Source organism: Garra rufa, chromosome 15 (assembly GCF_049309525.1).
Source record: "Garra rufa chromosome 15, GarRuf1.0, whole genome shotgun sequence".
NCBI classification, from domain to species: Eukaryota; Metazoa; Chordata; class Actinopteri; order Cypriniformes; family Cyprinidae; genus Garra; species Garra rufa.
In genome coordinates this window covers 23324835-23342792 of record NC_133375.1, presented here as the reverse complement: position 1 = coordinate 23342792, position 17958 = coordinate 23324835, and the positions used below count along the sequence as shown (strand labels likewise).

Below are 17958 nucleotides of genomic sequence, written 5' to 3'. Positions count from 1 at the left end.
TGGCTTTCATCACTATACATGTCTATCTTTCGTCAGAAAAAAATATTGGCAAAATCAAAAAATTGAGCAGGGGAAGTTTCTAAAATTTGATTGATTTGACCAAATGACCCATAAGACCCATTAGAGACTCTAAAAAAAAAATGATGAGATATATCTTACAGACCCCAAACATGCACTTTTGGGTGCATTTCTCAAAAGCACTGTTATCCAACTATGGTTGTTAATTCCATAGAACTCTATTGGCAACCATAGTAGCTTTTGAGAAATGTAACCCAGATTGGAGTTTAGGCCTATAATTTTGCAAAAACCTCTATCCTTTTAAATGTGCAACCTCATGTTGAAACTAATGTGTGTGTGTGTGTTTATGTGTGTGTGTTCGTTCATCTTCCGGCTCAGGAAAATTCTCCACTCTCTATCTCTCAGGCGAAACCTCATAGATCACTTTAAGTTTCAATCTGACACACACACTCATTTTCATTCCACTAGTCAGTGGTGCATTTTAGTGGTCCGAGAGTGTTTGTGCTTATCTGGACTTCCTTGCATGCTTTTCAGCATGTGCACTATTCTTACCTTTATCTAACGACGTCTCCTGTAGAACAACGTCACCTTTTTGACCAAGCTCTGTCAAAGCTTTCTGTCTTTGGACCGGTGCATCTGAAAGAGAAACACAGAGACAGATAACATTAGACTTATGAACATTGTGTGTTTGAGGAGGACTCACTCATCTGGTTTTATTACGATCACTCCATGTGGTTGGAAATTCACATTTTAGCGAATAAATGTCTAGAGTTCAGCTTGAATGACCTCTGGTATCAGCAGCAGTGTATCTCACCTCTGATCCGGCTGAAATATCACACCACTCACTGCAGAAGGAACTGGAAGCATTTAACACACAAATCAATGACGGAATAGACGCTCAGCCACTGGACGCTTGTTATAACGCCTTCTGGATAGATTTCAATGCTTTACCCAATTAAAGAGAACATAATCTTATAAAACTAAATCATAGGCTTTATTCTACAGAGGAAATGTGCTCTCTCTTTTTCAATCTCTCTGAATCCAGTAGTCAATTTTAATTTCAGCACTGATGGAGAACCTGCTCGGCAGGTGGCACAGCGTCAAAGGTCAACATCCTTCAGATGAGCATGATAAGATCCTTCAGTTGTCAGCGACTTCAAACACTTACACATACACACGTGTACTCACACACTTGAAAAATATTGATTTTGTGATTGTGAGTGACATAAAATCACTAAAGTGCTAAGTGCTAAGACGTTGAGTTCCCTTTTTTATCATTCTCTCTTCAGGTTTTGTAAAAGCATTATAGCATTATAAAGACCGTTTCTCTATAAAGCGGGGTTAGAGTCTAAGAACACTAGATTCTTTTATAATTTTTCTAATTTAATACAATGTTTTTGGTACGAATTATATTCTCAGCATAGCAATTTGAATGAAAAATGTGCCCTGTCTCTGGGTCTCTCTTGCATGCTCAGTTTAACAGATCGATGTTGAATAGATGAGATGTGTTGTTTCCCAGACAGAGAGACAAAAACAAGATAAAAGAGTGAGGGGGAGGAATGACATGTCTAACTAAGAACAAAATGCAGCTGAAGGAAAATGTCTTTGTCAAAACTTCAACCACAGCTAAGGCACTTTAAATACAGAATATGAACCGTTTTGTTCCTTGTGTTCTTGTAAATCCTTGAGAAGACATCCTCTTAAGTACATGAATTCACATAGCAAGTCATAAGCATCCTGTCGCCATGGGAACCATTTGGGGCGACTAGAGAGAGGTTAAATATAATCGGTTCGACAACCAGATTTGACATTGCTTTTGTGTGCTCTGTGAGGATATGAAGTTTGAAATGTCTCATTCAGGGGTCAGAACTCTCTCTGACAGAACGTCTGGAGCCGAGTCAGGACATGAGCAGGGGTTGCTAAGCAACTGATGCCAAGGTAACAGCGCCCAAAACTCATATACCCGTTTCTGGCAGAAGGTCATCAGAGAGGCCTAAAATTGGAAACAGGAGACACTAGTGGTCCAAAATACTTTTCCAGGTTACGTCAATTGAAAACAGCAACGGATACAGTATTTTAAAAAGGTCCTGTTAAATTTATAGTAAAAAAAACAGCAACTGTGGTTGCACCACAATAAATATGATGATACCAAAATGTGCTTTTTATCTTAAAATCTGCCAATAACCACCAAATACAGGTGGTAAAATGGAAATCCATAAATGAAAAGCCATATAATGAATTAGAGGTCACTGTAATTTGGCCTTAAACATCGGGTAATACACTCCAAGACAAAACACCAACACATGAATAAAATAATGCAATAAATGTGAACTAAATACCATGAAATGTTACACAAACACCCTAATTACTACGAACAAAAACTACCCAAATTTTTTATATCAAATAATAAAATAATATGTTATCTGTCACGTTTTTACGTTTTTTTTTTCACCATAAATTATACAGTAAAACTTAGTTTTTACATTCAAAAACCATTAAGTTGTCAGTTTTTTATAGTAAACGTACATATGAGATGTTAATAATAATAATAATAAGCATAAGTCAAATTATTAATGCAAATACACAGTTTAGCAAATAAGCAGTCTTGACATTTTTTAACCACTTCCACTACAGCTATATTGGTTGTCATTTGTTTTATTCCTGTTTTTTATTATGTTTACTTTTTAAATAGTTAATAGAATAATCCAGTCAAGTGTCTGTAATATAAAATTTGTTTTATCGTGGTATTGAAAACAAGGCAAATGTTTACAAGTTGTGCACATACAATGGACTATTAAGCCTGTTCACGCCACTGAATAAATTTTTTTTCAATTTTTCTCACAATTTTAACTTCTCATAATTGTGAGTTTACATCTCACAATTCTGACTTTTTTTCTTAGGTTTGTGAAATTTAAACTCGCAGTTCCAAGTTATAAAGTCAGAATTGTGATATAAACTCACAATTCTGTGAATTTAAGTCATAATTGCATGACACAAACTTGCAATTTTGAGTTATAAAGTCAGAATTGCGAGATATAAACTTTTTTCTTAGAATTGCAAGTTTATATCTCACAATTCTGACTTTATAACATGGAACTGCAAATTATTAAATCAGAGATATAAACTCGCAATTCTAAGAATATCAGTCTTTTTGCCCCCTCAAAACTGGACTCACAATTGTGAGTTTATATCTCGCAATTCAGCGAAAAAAAGTCAGAACTGTGAGTTTATATCTCGCTTGTGTGACAGTCATAATTGCAAGATTTAAACTCACAATTCTGACTTTATAACCCACAAATGGAAGTTTTTATCTCGCAATTTTGAGTTTATATCAGGCAAGTCTAGGAAAAAGTCAGAATTGTGAGTTTATAACTCGCAAATGCAAGTTTACATCACAATTCTTAAGAAAAAAGGTCAGAATTGTGAGTTCATATCTCGCAATTCTGAGAATTTAAGTCATAATTGCGATATAAACTTGCAACTGTGAGTTATAAATTCAGAATTGCAAGATTTAAACTCACAATTCTGACTTTATAACCCACAAATTCGAGTTTTTATCTTGCAATTCTGACTTTATAACACACAACTGCAAATTAAGTCAGAATTATGATATATAAAGTCGCTATTCTGAGAATATATCAGTCTTCCCCCCCTTAAAACTGGACTTTATAACTCACAATTGTGAGTTTAAAATTACATAGTTCTGAGAAAGAAAGAATTGTGAGCTTATATCTCGCAATTCTGACTTTATAACCGCAACTGTGATTTTATATTATGCAAATCGGACTTTATAACTCGCAACTGCAAGTTTTTCTCTTACAATTCTGACTTAATTTAATAAATATTTATATCTCACAGTTATATCACACAATTCACACAATTCTGTTTATCACAATTCTGAGGATAAAAAGACAGAATTGCTCAAAAGTTTTTTCAGAATTGTGATAAAAAAAAACTTGCATTTGTGAATGTGAGTTTATATCTCACAATTCTGACTTTATAACATGGAACTGCAAATTATTAAATCAGAGATATAAACTCACAATTGTAAGAATATATCAGTCTTTTTGCCCCCTCAAAACTGGACTCACAATTGTGAGTTTATATCTCGCAATTCAGCGAAAAAAAGTCATAGTGTAACAAACTGTGAGTTATAAAGTCATAATTGCAAGATTTAAACTCACAATTCTGACTTTATAACCCACAAATGCGAGTTATCTCGCAATTCCGACTTCATTTCTTGCAATTTTGAGTTTATATCAGGCAAGTCTAAGAAAAAAAAGTCAGAATTGTGAGTTTATAACTCGCAATTGCAAGTTTACATCACAATTCTGTGGAAAAAAGGTCACAATTGTTAGTTTATAACTCGCAAATGCAAGTTTTTAACTCGCAATTCTGACTTTATTTATTAAATATTTATATCTCATAGTTATATCACACAATTCTGAGAAAAAAAGTCAGAATTGTTAGTTTATAACTCGCAAATGCAAGTTTATCACAATTCTGAGGAAAAAAAGCGCCAGAAGTGTGAGTTTATCTCTCGCAATTCTGACTTCACAAAACACAATTGCGAATTAAGTCAGAATTGTGAGATATAAACGTGCAATTCTGAGAACATTTTCAAGTCTTTTTTCCCCTCAAAATTGGACTTTATAACTTGCAATTGTGAGTTCATATCACGCAATCAATTCTGAAAATAAAAGTCAGAATTGTGAGATATAAACTCGCAATTCTGAGAACACATCAAGTCCTTTTCCCCTCCTAAAAATCTGACTTTATAACTCGCTATTTCAAATTTATCTCGCAATTCTGTGGGGAAAAAAGTCAGAATTGTGAGTCTGTATAACGCAATTCTCATTCAGCGTTGGAAACAGTCCATAATGGACTGTATCTGGTTAACATAAAAATAAAAAATAAATGTAGAAACATGGAGCTCATATTTTTTTTTTCTTCAAGCAAATGCATGAATTCTTAAATGTTACAAAAAATTCTTGCTTGCTGCATTTGCTTGTACACAACAACAAAGACTGAAAGTTAAGAGGCACTTGAATGAAATAAGTTAGGCCAGAGAATGGGGCTTAACAGAAACTGAGTACCTACAACAAACCATGATGCCATTCCTTTCAGTTCTTACCATGACTTTATTCATGATGATTCAATTTGAATGCACCACTTATGAGACTGAAGACTTTGAGAGATTATTAATGCAAATTCAAAAAAAAAAAAAAAAGAAAAGCTTGGAACCGCCAAATTAAACCAACTGAATGAGATGTTTGTGGGACACAAACAAGTTAATAACACTGAAAGAGATATCTGTTTAAAGCGAGCTGAAGCAGTGCTGATGGTCTTGTACATTCCCTGAATGACAAGCGATCGATGTTGCTCTCACAGGCATCTCTTCAGGCCTTCATCAAGCTGCTATGTGCTGCATTTGAATGTGCTGCTGATTTCAAAGTGTAGCTAGACCACCGTGAAAACTGACAGTGCTTTTAATAAAGCCTTTAGCCTTTTTAACCTTCCAGCTTTAATGCCACAACTCTGCCAGCTCAAATCTTCTCCTTGATCAGTCCGCACACACATGCAGCACTTTTTCCATCACAAATCCCAGTGAAATAATGTCTAGATGGCACATTTAACAGCCTAAATATTGGAAAATTGATTTTGGACCAGAACATCAAAGAAGAAGTATGAATAGAGTATAATGTCTGTGATCCAAAACGCATATAAAACCCTTACCAAAAAATTCCAGTTTGTCCAGACAGAGTTTGACATCTAGCTGTAACCTCCTAAACCTCATTGGTAGGCAGGGTGCGGGGTTTATTTCAGAAGCATATCATCTTTGACTGCTGCAAATAGCAAATACACACACATACACACACACTTTCTCTCTCTCTCTCTCTTTCTGGCTGGTAACCCCATCCAGTCATTCTGATGCCAAACGGTAAACAGATATAAGCTCGCTCTCGACATCTGTGTTTAACATTATAGTGAACACTGGCAAACACACACAAACTGCACCCGTGCAACTCAAACATTAACTCAAAACGTTTATCTACTTCTTAACATTCTGTGGTGACTTGCTTGAGAAATAAGGACAAATGTAATTTTCAAAACTACATATCACACACAGATGCTCAAAACTGTAACCCAAAGTACTGTGCTACATAGTAGAAAACTAGAAACACAACTGCATTTTTAACAACAGTGCAAAAAAGAACTGAAACCCTATCACAAGTCACATAAACGTTTAAATATGGCTGCACATTCAAATTTGGCTGATCATATTACACGACGAAGAGCAAAACTCACATGCTCCATGGGTTAGTGACTGTCACAGTGTGAATGAAAACAAATGTATTTACTCTTTCACACAGACAAAGACGCTACTCACTTTTCCCCTGTTTTGTAGCCCTACAGAAGTGAAAGAGAGAGAGCGAGAGGCAAAACTGTCCTGTCAGCTCCTCTAGATCTTCTATACTAACAGGGCAGGTGGAATATGACACTCTCTGAAGTGTGTGTGTGCGCGTGTGTGTAGGCATAAGAGTGAAGTGAGTTCATTGAGAAGTTTAAAGCTATGCTGTGCAAAGGTTGTCCAGACTGCCCCTTTACACCCTCTCCCACACACACACTTTCACAGAGATTCAACCCAATGTGTTATACTGTAACTGTGATAAATGAGAAGTCAGCGTATGGATGTGCTGCATAAGGGATTCAAAATTATCACTCGACAAGCAATGAATGTAAGTGGAAAAGAAAAACACTGTAGGGGCAGCAGAGCAGTACATTTATTAGGAGCTGCAAATAAAGTGTTAGACTGATAGTCTGCCTTTCTTGGATGTATTCTCTTAATTAAATCATAAGACCAAAAGTTTTTCAACCAGCACCAGATTACTGGTAAAATATGCATCTAGCTACTGTAAGTTCTTGCTAAACTTTAAAAACGTACAATTCACAGCAGTTTCCAGTTTAAAATGAACACTAGTGGCAGAAAAGCATCAAAACCTTCTTTCTTTTGATGTTTGTATCACATAACCAGCATATGTATTGCTTTTCTGGCCTGTAAACTTGCTTGGAAGTGCCCCTGGTACAGCATTGCACTTGCAACATGAAAAGAACTCAAACTAAAGTGGCATGCTTTTTTCTCATGTTTGCTTTTGTTAAAGTGCCCCTATTATGCCTTTTCAAATATGATATTTCATGTAGTGTGTCATGTAGCTGTATGTGAACATAAACTATCTGCAAAGTTGTGACGCCGACAGTGCACTATAAATGAAGTTTTTGTCTAACAAAAAAAAGAGTCGGCTCACATTCGCCTAAACGAGTCGTCAGCAATTCGAATCTTTTTTCTGTAACGGCCACACGTCACGAGCTACACATTTGCGTAATGTCCGCCCACGTTCAATTTCGCAAACAACTTGCCCGCCCACAAACAGTAGGCCTACCATTTTCACGTGGATTACATCATGTCAAGAAGACGCCCTGCGCTGTGAGAGTGAATTTGTTGTATATGCCCTTCCGAAAGATGAAACTACCAAGAATGAGTGGTTAACATTAATTTTTTCAACACCTCAGCAGTCCAATGCCAATCTTGTGTTGTGTTCGCGTCATTTTACTGATGACTGTTTTTCCAATCTTGGGGAGTAACGTTACAACGCGAGATTCACCAAACGCTTGGTTTTAAAAAATGGATCAGTGCCCAGTTTATTTGGACCGGCTTGCTCCTCTGAACTTCTACCTGTAAGTATGATTAATAATTGATGATTGTATTTTCTAGCGATCGTTCAAAATACGTCTTTGTGTACGTTGGTGTGTAACAACCCCGCACATGTCTTGGTAAGCGGCTAACTTGCGTTTCTGTAGTGCTGTTGTTCAGCTGTGAGTGCAATGTAGTATAAAAATTGTGATTGATGCAGCTTGACTGTCTGTCTGCCTTATTAGTTTAAGTAATGATAATGATAAACGCAGTGTTATGGGTTGTACGTTACAGTGTTGAAGTTCACAACGTAGAGGTGTGCCCGGTTCGCTTACAAAAGCAAATTGCAAGCACTTTCCACAGTTATAATATGACACCCACTGAGAAACGTCCTGCTCCAGTCGTGCTTGCAAAACAGTTTCTTGTCGATGTGCCACTTCAACCGTTTCATCGTCAGACTCCGGCTCGAATTGATAGGGTAAAATCGAGGCTATCTTTTCTATGCATTAACAGGTCTCCACAGCTGTCATTCAGTTATGCCAATGGGCGTTTCGTTTTGCGCTGAAGCGGTAGACCAATCCAAAAGGACTGCACCATCTGACCAATCACAGCAGTGAGGGCTCACGGAAAGGAGGGGTTTAGAGAGACTGATTCTTCGAACTGCTTCACACGAGTCGTTTACGAATCATTTAGAAACGGGGTAAAATTAAATCTAATTTTTGAGAAAACTGAAGTGTTTTTTGAACTTGCATACATGTAAACCTGTTTTAAGAGACTATTACAACAATATTAACTACCTTTAACATGGCATAATAGGGGCACTTTAAAGAGTTAGTTCACCCCAAAATAAAAATTTACCCATCATTTACACTCGGCTCCAGGCATCCTAGGTGTATATGACTTCCTTTTTTTCAGACAAATCCAATCAGAGTTATATTGAAAATTATTCTGGCATTTCCAAGCTTTAGAATGGCATGGGCAGGTTTTTCTCTTCGTCAGTCCAAAACAAGTCCAATAAAGTGCATCCATCCATAATAAAAAGTGCCTCACACGGCACCGGGGGGGTGAATAAAGGCTTCCTGTAGCAAACTGATGCATTTTTGTAAGAAAAATAGCCATATTTAAAACGTAAGAATCGCTTTAATCTGGCTTGCGCCGGCTGGTCGTACACGGAAGCAGTTCAGGCGGATGATCTAGGACGACGGCTTTGCGCATGCGGCACTCTGAAGTGATGAATGTGAACGCACAGTGGAGATAAACACAGCGGTCATGAATTAGAAGTTCTAAATGAGGATTTGTAAGGAAATATGTCCGAGGATTTCGATATAAACTAAGAGGAGACTTGTTTTCCTTTGCTAAAGTAAAGAAACTTTGCTTTCTTTGCTCCTGTGAACAAATGTTGGTTTGTGCGAGACTCATTGGTCAATGTGCAACGCTGACATCCTCCGTCACCTGGCTGGAACTGCTTCTGTGTACAACAAGAAGCAGTTTTACGTTTTAAATATGGATATTTTTCTTACAAAATTTCATTGATTTGCTATAGGAGGCCTTTATTCACCCCCCGGAGCCGTGTGGATGTGGTACGACCCTTGATGTCTATGGAGGATCAGAGAGCTTTAGATTTCATTTAAAATATCTTAATTTGCTTTCAGAATACGAACAAAGGTCTTACTGGTTTGGAACGTCATGAAGGCGAGTAATTAATGACAGAATTCTCATTTTTTGGTGAACACAATTGGTTAGGTTTAGTTTAGGCTTAATAATATGTTATATTCACAGTATCATCCATATATCATCCAGTAGCACACTAAAAAACATTCATGACCGGTAAATTGTTAATTCACCCTTGGTAGGTGTGGAAAAGGTTATTTTTGGATTTTGACTACATTCATGATTTATTGTGTGTAAATACAGCCACACACACATTCATGCAAAGTGACTCATACAGAGATCAGACGAGCTGTAATGCTCTTGAGGAGTAAATAGCTTCCATCAAGGGCAATGGACCAGCAGCAGGACGTGCAGCTGTCAGGTGACCTGAACACCTTCAGAATCAGAACGGTGATAACCAAACATATCACCAACACAGCAGTAAAGATTTATGACTACAGCGTTCATCAGTTCAGCACACACGTGAGTACCTGTGGAAAAAAAATTAAGAAAAAAAGGGAGAAAGAAAACGGAGGGATTGTGAGAGAAAGAAAAGAATGATGGAGGATAAAAATGTGGTACTGGACATGCATGTCTGAATTTCTCATTGCTCAATTGGTGCCTACGGCAGAGTACGTTGCAGCAAAAGATCAAATTTTCTCAATTTGTGGTCTCATGACAGACTGTTGCTTTTTAACAAAACTCACCTTTAAAAACAACAGATTCGAAGCGTTTCACGATACAGTGTGTGTGGATACCTTTAAAATCTTTTATATCAAACAAGCAAACAAGCTGTTGACCGATATGAGTTTTTGAATAGCTGATGCTGATATCTAGAGAGCAGTCAATCATTCACAAACATTTCTCATTACTGTCAATGTTGAAGAAAATTGTGCTACGTAATATTTTTGTGGAACCACGCTGGATAGTTATGGACCTTTGTGACCTTTCAGGCTGATTCAAGATTTCAAAGGGCAGAATTTTGTCATCACAAGCTAGTGACGTCATAATTGGTGAGAAAATTGGCCAAGCAGGTGAATCAACTGATATTTGGCCATTTGGAAATGATTGAACAAAAGTGATCCAAATGATGTCTTTACATACCCTGGAAATCCAGAGGTCTCGCGAGAGCACAATTTGAATTGTCTCTGCAAGACACTCTGGCATCGAGCAATGATGCAGGTTACTGCAATACGTAAGCAATTGTAGGAACCAATCAAATCGGTGTATCTGATGTAGGCGGGCCAGAGGCGAGCTAAGCTAATGATGACAGCACTGCGACGTCCGAATCATATAGTAAACTTTGAAAGATCGCTGTCGCTACAGATGAACAACAAGTTGTTTGAAACGGCTTTGGCCGCTACAATGAACGAGTTAGACTTGGCTTTCCATATAAAAGAGGAACAGAAAACCGAAAACTCGAATCGTTCCTTTGCAAGAAGGACGTTTTGCTTTTTTTGCCGACTGGATACGGCAAGAGTTTAATCTATCAGTTCACGAGTTCACGCTTACATATAATTAGCCGGAGAATAGTAGTGCATGTTTGGCGTGGTGTCCGGTGAAGGGCTCCGAGCTCGGGAGTGGCCCGAACCCAGAGTACGTTACCCCCCAATAGGAGTAGCGAGAACTCGGAGTGAAGAGATGGGGTGGTGGAGGTTTACTGATAAACCATCGAGTGAATTGAGGTGAGTCAGCTGTATTTAAACCTATGGCACTGATTGACTTGTGATGTTTACGCTAAGCATCTGACGCGCTTTTCCTGAACTTTGTTAATGAAACATCATTTAGCTCTGCTGGTAGCTAAGCGTGTATTGTTGTGATTGGTCGTGGCGTTATCCAATTGCGTGCAGTTAGAGTTTCAAATGCATGCTTGGTGCCGCCCCTCGAGTTAGGCAGTTTTCATTGCTCAATCCCAGACCCTTAATCTTAATAGATTAGGGTCTGGATTTTTCCAGGCTAGTCTTTACAGTCACTTTTGATCAATCATTTCCAAATGGCCAAATATCAGTTGATTCACCTGCCTGTCCAATTTTAAAGGAGTAGTTCACTTTCAGAACAAAAATGTACAGATAATGTACTCAACCCCTTGTCATCCAAGATGTTCATGTCTTTCTTTCTTCAGTCGTAAGGAAATTATGTTTTTTGAGTAAAACATTTCAGGATTTCTCTCCATATAATAGACTTCTATGGTGCCCCCGAGTTTGAACTTCCAAAATGCAGATCCAAAGGGCTCTAAACCATCACAGCAGAGGAACGAAGGCAAAACGATGGGTTATTTTCTAAAAATAAATTACAATTTATATTCTTTTTAACCTCAAATGCTCATCTTGTCTAGGTCAGCAAGATGAGCGTTTGAGATTATAAACTATATAAATTGTAGTGGTGGGCCGTTATCGGCGTTAACGTGCTGCGTTAACGTGAAACTCTTATCGTGCGATAAAAAAAATATTGCCGTTAATCTATTCTCAAATTTGGGTTGGGAGCTGGGTCTAAACTACGCAAGCTATGATGACTTTCACCTTGATAGTTTAACGCGGATGTATACCGAAGACTATAGAATATGGTCGCGCGTTTAAGTCTCCTCCGCCAAAACACAGACGGGATCGCGTCGTCCTCCATTCATGAAAACAGAATCTACTATAGCGAAATGCCACGTAAATTCGTCGTTTTTTGGATTCATAAATCAAATGTTGGTCTGTCACTTAATTCAAATCGCGATATGGACTAGTGTATGTGAAAACTGAAATGCAAAAAGACCGTTTTAATATGAATCGGATATGTTCCGTTTGCCTAGCTGTATGTATGCATGGCGGAGACGAGCTTCTACTACACGCATACTGAAACCCACGTGACGCTCCCGGTAATTTTTGGCATTTTCATCTCACATGAACAGATAAACTCAATCGCCCAAACTGCTGTGAGTGTCACTTTTACCGTTTCATTTGAGAAAACTAGCATCATATCATACTGTAGCCTATACACAGAAACTTTACGGCAACCTGTCAAAATAAAAGTACGGTGTAACATGTAATGGGTTGGGTAGGTGTTGACGTTAAAAAAAACACAATCTATAGGTAGAAAAAATAATTTAATTGTTAGTTAGTTAGTAAACACAAGTACATCTAATTGAACATAATTTATTTTCATCAACAAATTATCATAGAACAGCTTTATGAGCTTTATGATCCATTCTCAAAGACTTACTTTTAGTCATTATTTGGGTAGCACACATATTCTGAATGCCTTCAGCAGAATTCAAATTAACCATTTTAATCTAGATTAATCTAGATTAATTCCAAAATTTAATCTAGATTAATCTAGATTAAAAAAATTAATCTATGCCCACCCCTAATAAATTGTAAATGTTTTTAGAAAATAAGATTGTTTCGCTAGATAAGACCCTTCTTCCTCGGCTGGGATCATTTAGAGCCATTTGAAACTGCATTTTGGATGTTCAAACTGGGAAGTCCACTATATGAAGAGAAATCCTGAAGAAACACAATTTCTTTACGACTGAAGAAAGAAAGATGTGAACATCTTGGATGACAAGGGGGTGAGTACATTAACTGTAAATATTTGTTCTGAAAGTGAACTACTCCTTTAACCATAATCATAACGCTGAATCCGCCATTTTGTCCGACAAACAAATCAGACAGGAGAGTAGATTAATTTCGGTGGACTTAAACTTGAAAAATTGTGTATTGACGTCTTTCCGCAGTTAAAATAAAATACGTTCTGATGTTCATTCGTGTTTTTTTTCATGCTTTAAGTAAAGAAAGAAGGACCGGTTCACATGTGGATACACTAATCTGTCACAACACATTAAAGAGCCACAAAACGGTATTTATTGTTTGAATTTCTTAAAAAAAAGACATTTTAAAGCTGAGACCTTGTTTCATATCAGAAGTAACCCGCTCTGTCTTGTCTGTCAGTGTGTTGTCAGTTTCCTCTTTGCTCCACCACGATGTATTTTTCACTGTGTGAAAACGTGATGTGTGGCTTGAGAGCAGTATTGTTTGTCGGATATAGCAATAGCAATAACTAAGAAGGGCAGGTTTTTGTGAAGGGTCAATTTTGCCCTTTGAAATCATGAATCAGCCTGAAAGGTCACAAAGGTCCATAACTATCCTGTGTCTCATCAGCAACAAATCAGCAAAACAACTAGCCATAGCAAAAAGCAATACAAAACACTCACTGGTCTGGTAAATAGAGAGAGGGCAACAACACATTTTCGGCTGATTATTTAATAATGACTGTAAACAAGCAATAAAAGCAATGCATTTTTAAACAATGAAAGAGCGAGTCGGTCATATTTGTCATTATAATCAGACTGTGTGCTTTGTTGTTCTACAGCATGAAAGTAAGTGAGTCACAATCATTGGTGAGGTAAGAGGGAGTGAACAGTGATTAGTCTGCATTATTTAAGAGAATAAAGGTTAAAGGCATAGTTCACCCAAAAATGAAAATTCTGTCATTAATTAGTCACCCTCATGTCGTTCCAAACCTGCAAGGCCTTTGTTCATCTTCAGAACAGAAATAAAGGTATTTTTGATGTAATCCGAAAGCTTTCAAACTCTGCATAGACCGCAACGCAACTGACATGCTCAGGGTATGAAATTAACACCCACTAACTAAAAATCAGCTGTGTGTGTCACTAGCCAATTTGGCAGGTTACTTTTGTCATAAATTATGTTCACTAATTAATTTCTTAAGTTCATTTAAGCCAAATCTGTGCATATTTAGCGCAAATACTAAACTCGTGACTCATCATGATATGAATGCAGCACCTGCACATATCTAGCTTACTTGAACAAACCCATTACTACGCAACAAATAAGGGCATGGCAGGAGCACTGGTTTCCTTTGCATTGAAGCAATAGCCTAACAAAAAGTTATTAGGCATTAAAATAACTTATAGAACTGCAGATTTGCTATCTGCCCATCTAACAGTGTCCACCTACGTTGTTGTTCACTCCTGACAAGAACTGTTTAAATATCGATAAAACTGATCACTATAACACTGCACTTGCCATTTGTGATTTTTTTTTTTTTACTGAGCCATGTGACTGTGAATCAACAAACATATTTAATTATAGAATTATATGCAGTTTTCAAAGGACACACACATTTAGCGCAAGTAAATGAACAGTTTGGTTAACAATAGGGCTGCACGATAAATCGAAATGAAATCGCAATCATTATTCGGAAGCTGCGAGTGTCATGCGTATCTTTCAGTGAAGCATGGTTCTGTGATCAGCAGTAAATCTTTATCCGAAGGCCAGAGGATGCTCTCTCTCTCGTGCACGGAAACTCCAAATACACCCTAAGAAGAAACCCAGAAAATGCCTATCGCTGCAGCTGAATAAACAGAAGATTTAACTGCTTTTATTGATTCAATGTGACTAATAAACACACGACTATAACAATATATGGTTTATCTGAGTTCGTATAAATCTAATTTTTTTATTATCATAAAGTATATTTATAATGCAATGCCTTTATCACTGCTTAAAATATTATAAAATATGTTCTGTGCCTTATTCTGTGTTAGAAGCCACATCATCTTACAAAAGGATTCATTTCAAACGCTTGACTGTTATGAAGTAAGTTTGGAGTAAAAACATGTTAACATGGTCCATAGCAATGAACGAGAAATAAATATTAAGTGATATAAATTGTAGAGACAATACTGCCGTTTTTGCTCTATTTCGCTAAAGAAATGGCTCCAAACAAAGCTATGTTGTACCTCTCTGCAGCAACACAGCACTGTTTCCTTACCAAAAGAATTTACATTTTAAACAAATCCGGTGAGTCAATGATTCCCTGATCCACTCATAAAAACCGTTTCTTACTTTGTTCCTGAATGAATCACTTGTTTTGAAAGAATCAACTGAATAAATGACTCAGAGACTTGCTTGTATTAAGACAGTGGCTTGCCGCTACTGTCAGGCCTAATTTTAGTTTCATATTTAAAAGTACCATTCTATTTAATTCATATTTCTATATAATTTATTAATTATTTATTAATTCAATTTGTAGATGCAGTGTAAAAGCATGTACAAGTGCTAGAATCTATAAAAATCTATAAAACGCTTCATGTTTATTTAGGCCTATACTGGCTTTTAAAAAAAAAATAAAGAAAAAATAAAGCCACTTTATATATTAAAGCCATGTTATAATTTCAAACACGTTCAAGGCTCAGAAAGGTAGAAATGACATTGATAAAAAAGTCCTTGTGACATCAGCGTTTCAACCATAATGTTACGAAGCTACGAGAATATGCGTATGCAAAGTATGTATATAGTATATATAGTAGTATATTCAGTATGCAAAGAAAAAAAAAAGCAACTTTATTCAACAATTTCTTCTCTTCCATGTCAGTTTTCACTGTGCGTTCAGTCAGCGTTCTGACGTAGAACATCCATCTCTTTTAGTTCATCGTCTGTATATTCTGGTTTGAATAAGTAAGGCTGGGCAAAAATAGCAAGTCATCCTCTCTGTCGAAATCTTCAAATATGTTTATGAAGACTGTTTTATGTACAGCGTGCCTTGCTTTCTGCTTGTAAACAAGATACAGCACATCCGGGATCTACATCAGAAAGGCGGCTCCTGCATCAGAGGGACCACATGCGTACATTGTGATACTCTCGTGAAAGTGCGTCAAAGACTGATACAGAAGAGAAGAAATTGTTGAATAAAGTTGTTATTTTTATTTTCTTCGTGTACTGAAAGTATTCTCAGTTTCATAGCATTATGTTTGAACCACTGGTGTCACATGGACTATTTTAACTATGTCCTTAACATCTTAGTGGGGCTTCAATGTGGTAGTTGCGTTGCCGTCTATGCAGAGTCAGAAAGCTTTCGGATTTCATCAAAAATATCTTAATTTGTGTTCCAAAGATGAACAAAGGTCTTGAGTTACGAGAACACTTAAACCCACATCTGCCTACAATTTTAAGTGCACCACCCACATTTCAAAACACAATCAGCACCGATGCACAGAACAAGTCTTCGTGCTACATTTTTCTATTCCGATAATCCGTTTAAATTCGGATGTACCTCCTAAAATGGAAGAAAAGATTTGTTGATACTTCCGTTTCATCTTGACTTTAAAGCACCATCATTTCCAAGAAAGGAGCCGGAATCACAGGCCAGGTGAAACATCCGCCAATACCATCAGGAATTCGAGTAGGATCAAATAAAGTGAGCGAATTAGGTATCATGGATTAGTTGAGAGCACATCCTACTCAAATGTCTAATAATATTAGATTAAAACTGAGCCCGGAACTGTCTCTAACTTGATGCTGGTGATTTAGCCTGACCTTTAATGCTGTTTTAGTGCCATTTAAAGCCTTACATCTTAAATTATGGTGATTCCTTTTGATCCGAGCGTGGAAATGGTCTTTATGAGTGAGCTGAGCCCTTGACTGCTTCAATCCAGAGGCTTGATCTGGATATATGTCGAGATGTTTCATCTTTTGCCTTGCATTTAAATTAGGCAGTTCACACGTCTGAGGGATCAGGATCAGGACTGCTTTCAGCCAGCTCCCATCACACCGCGCTCGCACATATATATAACACCTGTCTATAAACGCACTCCTCTTGAGATGCAAACAACTAGATTTATTTTGCATTTGAATAATAGATAGACAAGCACACGGACAAACACCCTTATGAAAATATAATTACTTTTATACAACGCAACATAATTGAAATCTGAAAAGCTAATGACCCACTTAATAGCTCATTAATGTCAGTAGGATGAGCTAAAAGCATTGATCAGCTGGAGTGTGTCCGAGTGTATATGGAGAGAACGGAGAAAAGCTTTTAGCTGCATTATCAGTCCACCCCTTTGTGATGTCATAATGAGAGAAGATTGCCTAGCAACCCATACTGCTGCCTAGAGACAGATAGATAGGGAATTCGAACTTGAACAGCGCCTATGACATAATCTAAGATGAACACAAGCTCACCTGTATGGAGCCAATCTTCTGTTGGCATTGTCTCTCAAGACTTACTAAAGAAGAGCAATACTCATTCTTAAATGTGTCTTTAGGGTCCGTTTTTTGAAACTGAGATATTTACATCATCTGAAAGCTGAATAAATAATCTTTCCATTGATGTATGGTTGTTAGGATAGAACAATATTTGGCTAAGATACAACTTTTTGAATATCTGTAATCTGAGGGTGCAAAAAAATGTGAAATATTAAGAATACTAAAAAATATTAAAGTTCTTAGCAATGCACATTTCTAATTAAAAATTAAGTTTTAATATATTTACGGTAGGAAATTTACAAAACTTCTTCATGGAACATGGTCTTTACTTAATATCCTAATGATTTTTGGCATAAAAGAAAAAGAATTTTGACCCATACAATGCATTTTTGGCTATTGCTACAAATATACCCCTGCTACATATGCAGTCACAAATGTATATATGCAAGTGTAATTCCCATAAACAGAAATAACCAGCCTTTTTATGTGCATGGCAGCCGACAGCTGTTACATCAAAACAATTACGCAGCCAGGCCATTACGGCAATTTAGAAACATCAATATCACATAAGTCAGATATATGGCCAAGTGCACTTAGACC

At 37.0% G+C, this 17958-nt stretch overlaps 1 protein-coding gene across 1 annotated transcript in view; it reads right to left on the bottom strand.

The window, feature by feature from the left end:
• The window catches only part of kazna (kazrin, periplakin interacting protein a), a 50462-nt gene that overhangs the window by 28751 nt on the left and 3753 nt on the right, over positions 1 to 17958 (bottom strand). Inside the window, exon 2 of the mRNA XM_073819831.1 lies at positions 571 to 654. Coding sequence (XP_073675932.1) covers positions 571 to 654 — 84 coding nt within the window. The remainder of the gene's footprint in view (positions 1 to 570; positions 655 to 17958) is intronic.